The sequence below is a fragment of the Cupressus sempervirens genome, chromosome 5 (genome assembly GCF_028749045.1).
Source record: "Cupressus sempervirens isolate cs-2001-9-10 chromosome 5, ASM2874904v1, whole genome shotgun sequence".
NCBI lineage: Eukaryota > Viridiplantae > Streptophyta > Pinopsida > Cupressales > Cupressaceae > Cupressus > Cupressus sempervirens.
This window is the reverse complement of record NC_143122.1, coordinates 215,343,232-215,352,183: the sequence shown is the minus strand read 5'-3', so window position 1 is coordinate 215,352,183 and position 8,952 is coordinate 215,343,232. Positions and strand designations below refer to the sequence as shown.

Here is an 8,952-nt window from a genome sequence, read left to right as displayed (position 1 = left end):
TAATAGCGTCAAGAAGCTTCATGCATGAATCAGAAGAAAATGGATAGATTTGCTTAGGAAAGTACATATTGGACCAAAATATTTTAGAAATAGAAAACAAGACACCCCTAAAACACTCCCATCAAGCACCATTAACAATGAAAAGTATTATAAAATATATATATACATCAAATAGATTTTAAATACAAATCTAAATCTAAATCAAACATGCAAGATTAAACTATTAAATGCAAGCTTAAATAGTTATGAATAGAATTCTAAATCTAAATGAAATTAATTAAAATTGAAATCTAAATCAAAGTAGAATATTTAACATAAATTTTGAATTTCAATTTACATCTACCTCTAAATCTAAATCTAAATGTAAATAAAAAATAGAAATCTCACCTGCAAAAATGTTACTCCAAAACTTCAATTTACTCCTATTCAAAAACTCCAATCTAATCCTCCAATAACCTTCACCTCTTCCTTCCTGCAAAAACATAAAATGAAAATGAAATGAGGAGCCTTGGTTTTATAACTTTTGAGAGGCTCCTCATATTCCCCAACAGACGTCTCTTCACATTCCATGAATTTGTTTCAAATTCCCCCACTCCCCATAAAAAAAAAAAGCATGAATGTGCATGCAAAATTATATTTAACAAAAAACAAAATCATATTGAAATTATTTCGCCCCTATTTTTTCGGGCCCTATTTTTTCGGGTCCTACTTTTTCGGGCTCTACTTTTTTGGACCTATTATTTCAGCCTCCATTTGGCTTCCTATTATTTTGGTCAGTTATTATTTCGTGAATTCTTTTTTAATATTTAATTTGGAAGTTTGTAACTGCTCCCCATTTTTTTCTATTGACAAGGAATCTTGGCATATTTCCGTGCTGGGCATTTGTGCTGCCATTGTATAGAACGCCACTCAGCATAATCACAAGTTCTACAGTTGTCTATGTTTGTTATAACAACAGTTACATAGGAATCTTGGGCCAATCTCATTCAATAAAATTAGATTAAGTACAAAGTTAGTCTTGATTGTAGTGTAGTTAAATAAGCATGTGAAAGTCCATATGAGGCATTTCTCAATATAAAATATGGCAATTGTAATATATTTTAAGCAGACGAATTAATACAAAAACTAAAAAAAATTCTCCATTCTTGTTTTGCTGTAGCAATTGTGCTTTTGATATTTTTGATAAGTGTTATAGCATGTTATATTTAACATTAAATTAATCTTTATTATTATATTTAATAGTAGTTTCAAACATTATTAAAAAGACTCTAAATACAACCAAATCACATAATCTAAGAACTAAAACATAAGTACCCATCATAGGAACAATTAGAATGCCCAAAATTGCTAAAATAATTGCACCCGCAACTGCCGTTACAAAAGCAATTTGTTACTCCAATCTGTTATCTTTCTTAGACTAAAGGAGCACAAGAAAAAGTGAGATTGATATTATGAGTTACAAAAGAAATTTGAATGTATTTATAAGTATTTTTGCTCAGAGATTTCCTATAACATTGTGTTAATACCAGATTTCCCTTTTTTTCAATTGTATTGCTAAGAAAATCACCATGGCCGCATTCTATATCTAGAGCAATTATCACATTGGACAAGTCGTTCAGCATTGACATAATTATTCGCACCATTTTCCGATGAAGAATCCCATCAGAATGCCACACACTAGACATCGTGACAAAATTACAAACTAGTGGGAATGAGCCAGAACCTCTCAATCTGCACTTAACCAGATTAAACCACCGAAAGAATAGGTAGCAGGAAGGAACCTATAAATTGGAGCCACAGCAGAGCCAATTCCAAATGCATATCTAGATCTAGAGTCAGTCATTTATCTTTAATCCATTCCCATTCAGTCCCAGCAATGCGCTAATAGCGTCAGGAAGCTCCATGCATGAATCAGAAGAAAATGGATAGATCTGGTTAGGAAAGTACATATTGGACCAAAATATTTCAGAAATAGACAAGAAGACACCCCTAAAACACTCCCATCAAGCACCATTAACAATGAAAAGTATTATAAATATATATATATATATATCAAATAGATTTTGAATACAAATCTAAATCTAAATCAAACATGCAAGACTAAACTATTAAATGCAAGCCTAAATAGTTATGAACAGAATTCTAAATCTAAATGAAATTAATTAAAATTGAAATCTAAATCAAAGTAGAATATTTAACATTAATTTTCAATTTCAATTTACATCTATCTCTAAATCTAAATAAAAATGTAAATAAAAAATAGAAATCTCACTTGCAAAAATGTTACTCCAAAACTTCAATTTACTCCTATTCAAAAACTTCAATCTAATCCTCCAATAACCTCCACCTCTTCCTTCCTGCAAAAGCATAAAATGAAAATGAAATGAGGAGCCTTGGTTGTATAACTTCTGAGAGGCTCCTCATATCCCCCAACAAACGTCTCTTCATATTCCACGACTTTGTTTCAAATTCCCCCACTCCCCACAAAAAAAAAAGCATGAATGTGCATGCAAAATTATATTTAACAAAAAAAAAAATTCATATTGAAATTATTTTGCCCCTATTTTTTCGGGCCCTATTTTTTTGGGTCCTATTTTTTCGGGCCCTACTTTTTCGAGCCTATTATTTCGGCCTTCATTTGCCTTCTTATTATTTCGGCCAGCTATTATTTCAGAATTTTTTTTTTAATATTTAATTTGGAAGTTTGTAACTGCTCCCAATTCTTTTTTATTGACAAGGAATCTTGGCATATTCCCGTGCTGGGCATTTGTGCTGCCATTGTATAGAACGCCTCTCGGCGTAACAAAAAAAACAAAATCATATTGAAATTATTTCGCCCCTATTTTTTTGGGCCCTATTTTTTCGAGTCCTGCTTTTTTGGGCCCTACTTTTTCGGGCCTATTATTTCGGCCTCCATTTGGCTTCCTATTATTTCGGCCAGCTATTATTTCGAGAATTCTTTTGTAATATTTAATTTGAAAGTTTGTAACCGCTCCCAATTCTTTTTTATTGACAAAGAATCTTGGCATATTCCTATGCTGGACATTTGTGCTGCCATTGTATAGATCTAGGCGTTAAATATACAACATACTAATTAATGATATCTAATAAATTATATTTCTTTATTCTTAATATATAGTAGTCAACTTCAAACATAACATTAGCTACTATTCAATGGATAAAAATGAGACCTACCCAAAAACTTCAAAATTTACTTTTATTTAATGCAAATTAGAAAAAGTCTATCTAAATATCATAGAATCCTCAATTATTAGAATGGAATAACATTAGCTACTATTCAATGGAGAAAATTGAAACCTACACAAAAACTTCAAAATTTAAATTATAAAAAGACCATCTGAATATCATAAAATCCACAATTATTAGAGTGGAATATTTATAGAACGCACTAACTCCCTATCTACCACACATACCCACTCTTTATCGGTTACCTAAACAAATCCAACGCCATTACTTCATACTCTATTAAAACTACCAAACGAGTAATTAACAAATATAATAATAACAACTCCAAAGTGTGACTAAAAGATGATATTAAATGTAAAATTAGGGTTTCCTCATAGAAAGAAACTACGAGCCTAAACTTTGTTTGAGGTAAATGTAAATAATTTATAAATCTAAAAGTAGATCGTGAAAACCATAGAAAGATTGTCTCATTCACCCATCATAGGTTTTTTCTGATTTCCCTGGACCGTTGGAAACCATAGCCGATAAACTATATAAACCTAATTTACTTCACTTGAGCTTCTTTAGTAGTACTTATTGTGAGATCAAGATTATAATAAATGTAAGAGCTGTTCTTAATAAATATTATGATTGGGACTTGAAGCTACTGTCATTAACATGTTTTGCTCTATTTAATGTCGACAAGACTTTTGCACCCAGTCTGCTTCCCTTCGTATTCCCAACTCTAGTACATTGTTGAATACCATATCCAGCAAGTTCTTACAATAAACCAAGTTTATTCTTATACAAAGTTTTTCTTTTGGCCATCTCAAACAATAATGAATTTTATTTTGGTTCTTGATTTGAATATGACGTTTATAGCTTTTATTTAGGTTTAAATAGTTCTGTCAATTTAAAAGATTGGTTTTGGGTACAATATGATATACATTTTTATTGTTTATTAGTTATTTGTTTTCAAGAAATTAAAAGCTATTAAATGTAATTTTATTTTTATAATAGATGAGAATTTTGAAATGTCTTTATTTATTTTTGATTATGCAAGTATTTTTTAACATCTATGTTTCACATCATATTTTTTGTTCTATTATCGTAAAAAGTCTTGATTACAGAAAATAATATTCATTTTGACTACAAAAATGTACAAATAACTTACATATAAATAAGTACTACTGAAATCTCATTGTTATTCTATTATTATTATTATTTAACTATTTCTAATATTAATTGTTTGAGTCTATTGAATATACAAATGAAAGGCGTTGATTTTTAGTCTTAAAATATAATTAAAATATAATTAAATGTTCAATATTGACAGACATTCTTTAATATGATTCTTCATAGTACTTTTGTGTAATCTAGTAAGTAACAGTAAAATCTATACTCAATACTCTAATAGGTAACTTCCGGCTGATCCTTCAATCTTTTTGTACTTGAGGGTCAGCCCCTTTCTTTTGGCTGCTATCTGATACTTAAAAAACAGCTAGACCAATATCCTAAATAACATTAGCATCAAAACATACACCTAAGTCACAACATTAAATTAAAGATATTAGTTAAAGACAAAAGCTAGAAAAGGGGCAAGATTCTTAGATAATAGAACAATAATGACATTTGAGGACTAATGTTCAAATGTAAGTTTGAAGTGATCTTAATATGGAGAGCTACGAAAGAAATTCATACCAAAAAATGAAAATTCACAATTGAGGTGGTAAGAGGATTCACATGTGACTTCACTTTAGAAATCTAAAATTGTAAAAACATCTAAATTGAATTATAAAAAATGTAAAAGAAAGAATGTTTTTCTTAGAACTTAATTGTATTGTAGACATATATATAAACTCAAATAAATTAATGATAATATAGTATGGGATGAAACATAATAAGAGTCTGTCGTTATAGACTTCGGTCATATAAATTGAATAACTTTCAATTAAATAAATGATCTACATCAGATACGCTCAACTTTGATTGAAAGTGTTAAACACTCAGAATTGACTATATTCTTCAGCCCTAACATATTAGTTAATACGTACACTTGAAGAAGCACCTTAATTAATATGTTCTGGTGAATCCTTTCTAGTAGTACTTTTGCTAGACGTGACGTGTATAATAAATGTGAGAACTGTGATTAATAAATAATGTGATTTGGACGCAAAACTACTGCCATAAAATGTATTCCTACTTCTCCGGCTCCCTTGATTGTCATAACATGCATTTTCTTCACCATGGCACGACCTCTCATGAGAAAAACATTGCTTTTGTTAGGGTTATTCCTCTGCATCACTGGGGTTCGAACTGTGGAAGTCGGTAATGCATCTCAATTTTGCTCTTATTTTTTAATTTGCAGATCTTTGTTTGATTTTCTAAGGAACAATGTGAAGTAGCACATATTAATGAACAAATTAAGCTTTTTAATTTCAATTATTTAATACTTTTAGTCCTTAATTGCAATGTGAATGAAACAGACGATGAGGAAAAATTTACATATATAAAGGGCGATGTGAGGGGACCTGAACACTGGGGAGATCTGGTTGATGGTTGGGAGATCTGTGGAAATGGGCGGCTGCAATCTCCCATCGCTTTGGTGAAGAGTCAGGCTGTGATCTCCCCTCAACTTGGTGAATTGCAAAGGATTTATCACCCTGCAAAAGCAATCCTTGAGAACAGGGGCCATGATATTAGGGTTTGCCATATTTGATGTTCTGCTTTGTTTCAAGATTTTAGGTTGCATGTTTTCTCTTCAAGGGTACTGAGATTGTTAGACAATGTTTTCTGCGGTGATGTTGAATTAGGTGAGGTGGCCTACAGGTGGTGGAAGTATTGTTATAGATGGGAAAAGCTATATGCTTAATGAATGCCGTTGGCACTCTCCATCCGAGCATTCTCTAGATGGCACAATGTAATTTCTCACTTTTTATTATTACTGATATGTAGCTAGTGCTTCAATATATTTATTTCAAATTGAAAGTTCATTTGATAGAGATATTAATATGCAATAATTATGTTATCTTTTCTAATTTATAAAATAATTATGAAATAAAGAGGATTGATTTAGTCGGTGATTTTGACTAATGGTGGTATTGGTTCAGTTATCCTCTAGAAATTCAAATGGAGCATCAAGCAAACGATAATAGTTCTGTTATTGTTGCAATGCTTTATAGTTATGGAAATCCTGATGGATTTCTTACAAAGGTAATTTAACATTCTTAGTTTTAATAGTTTCTCATTTTTAAAATTACATTTACTTTTCTTAATAAAATAAGATTAATGATTTCTATCATTGACATCATTTTTCTAATTGAAAATATATTGATTAAGAAATATAAAATCGTCGTACTTAAATATTATAAAATAATATGTGTCAATATAAAACAATCAGCAAAGAAAAAATTATATAATTTTATTGATGTGCTTTGTGTTTTCATTTTTTTATAGGTAAAAGAAAAGCTTCCCTTGATTTCTGATAAAGAGCCTCCAAAAGAAGCATTGGGTATGGTTGATCCTTATGAGATTGCAATGGGGAGCAAGGAATATTATCGCTACAATGGGTCTCGAACTACTCCAAATTGTACCGAAGGGGTCACTTGGACCATCTTTGAGAAGGTTGTCATTTTATTTTAGAAAAATCGATCTTATTAGAATTTAAAATAATGTCTTTTGTAGAGGACAATATATTTAACAAGTATAACTTATTTATATGTTTATAATACTAAATAATAAGTTTTAGTTGGGATTTGTGTCTACCTATTTTGAAATATCATGTTTGACACATGTTGATTGCTTTATATCATTTGTACACAACAGATAAGCACTACATCTCAAGAACAAGTCAAAGCTTTGCAAGAGGCCATACATGATGTAAATATCTAATTTTTAATTTCCTACTTTTATTATTATGTACATATATTTTATATACATTTACTAAAAGTATCACTATACATGCACTCTAGACTAAGATCATAGCTTGAACAAATTAAATATGTAAACATGTCATGTTTAGAATTTATTTTTAACAAGAAATATTCATTTAACAATCACCGCATTATAGCTAATATTATTCTATTGTGAATTTTGCAGGAATATAAATTTAATGCACGACCTATCCAATCAACAAATGGAAGAATTGTAGAACTGTATGTTCCTTAGTACAATCCCCAATTACATTGAGTGAGTTGAATACCACTAGAAATAAATAAAAGGGGAAATTATATTTTAAAGTACGAAGTGGAAAAAGTTATAGTAAAAATTATTGTACACACGAAACTATTATGTTGAAACTTGATGACCATTTTAATATCATTACTTTAATTATTGAAGTGGGATATATGAGAACTATTTTATTATCTTTTTTTTTTGGACATACTATTTGAAATCTTTTAACACATTTTTAAATTTAACTATGCCAACTCTCAAAGGTACCACAATAAATTTACATCTTTTGAGCCTAATTGATGAATGTGATAATCTAAAACCTTATGAAAGTAGATGATGACAAGATTCAATGATAATTATTTAATGGTGTGGTTTAAATCTCTAAGGGTAATATGATGAATATGATCTCACTCAGGGAATCAATCCAATTCATAGATGTGATAGCATTGTATTTGATAGAAGAGACAATATGAGATTAAAGAGATAGAATGTTTTATCCTAAAAACTCTGTGTGTGTGTGTGTGCGTGTGTGTGCACGTGCGTGCGTGCATGTGTGTGTGTGTGTGTGCGTGTGCGAGTGTGTGTGTGTGCATGTGTGTGCATGCATGCGTGCGGGTGCGTCTGTGTGTGTGTGTGTGCGCATGTGCGTGTGTGTGCATGTGTGTGTGCGTGTGCATGTGTGTGTGTGTGTGCGTGTGCATGTGTGTGTGTGTGTGCATGCATGCGTGCGTGTGTGCATGTGTGTATGTGTGTGTGCGTGTGTACGAGTATGTGCATGTGCGTGCATACGTGCAAGTGCATCTATGTGCGTGCGCATGTGTGTGCGTGGGCGCATGAGTGTGTGCGCACACGCACATGTGTGTGCGTGGGCGCGTGAGTGTGTGCGCACATGCACATGTGTGTGTGCTCACTTCTTTATACCTTTTTCTAACTCCTGCGTGTGCATGTGTGTGTGTGCGTGCATGTGTGCATGGTTGTGTGTGTGGGTGTGTGTGTGCATGTGTGTGTGTGTGCACATGTGTGTGTGTGTGTGTGTGCATGCACATGCTCATTCATGTGTGTGCATGCACGTGCGTGTGCATGTGTGTGGGTGTGCGTGCATGTGTGTGTGCATGCTTGTGTGTGGGTGTGCGTGTGCATGAGTGCGTGCACACGCGTGTGTGTGCGTCCGTGCGTGCACGCGCAAGCGTGTGTGTGTGTGTGTGTGCACGTGCGCATGTGCATGCCTACTTCTTTATACCTTTTTCTAACTCAAATAGCGCTATTTGAATCTAGCTACATCTAGTGTATGTGTATGGATATGCACATGTGTGTATATGTGTGTGCATGCATATGATGATTATTATTGTAAATTATATGTTTTTAAATTATTTTAGTTATTTTTCATTTTTAGTCATTTATACGTTAAAATAATTTGGTTTTTATTGTAAAATGATAGAAAACCATAGAAAATCTTAGAAAACAAGAGTTGTGCATTACAGCTAGAGTCCTCGCCTTGTACAAAACTATAAGATTTATAAAAATTGAGAGAATGCTAAGTAACTAACATTGATCAATAATTCATTTTAGCATAAGCAATGAGAATATTGTGGT

General features: G+C 31.9%; 1 protein-coding gene across 1 annotated transcript; it reads left to right on the top strand.

Moving 5' to 3' along the window:
• The first annotated feature begins 5,414 nt into the window (after window positions 1–5,414).
• On the top strand, window positions 5,415–7,523 carry LOC149555190 (alpha carbonic anhydrase 7-like). Its single transcript, XM_089833599.1, has 7 exons — window positions 5,415–5,514; window positions 5,673–5,890; window positions 6,000–6,106; window positions 6,297–6,399; window positions 6,643–6,810; window positions 7,012–7,065; window positions 7,285–7,523. The coding sequence occupies exons 1-7, from the start codon at window positions 5,433–5,435 to the stop codon at window positions 7,351–7,353; spliced, it is 801 nt and encodes a 266-aa protein (XP_089689725.1). The 5' UTR covers window positions 5,415–5,432; the 3' UTR covers window positions 7,354–7,523.
• The last annotated feature ends 1,429 nt before the right edge of the window (window positions 7,524–8,952 follow it).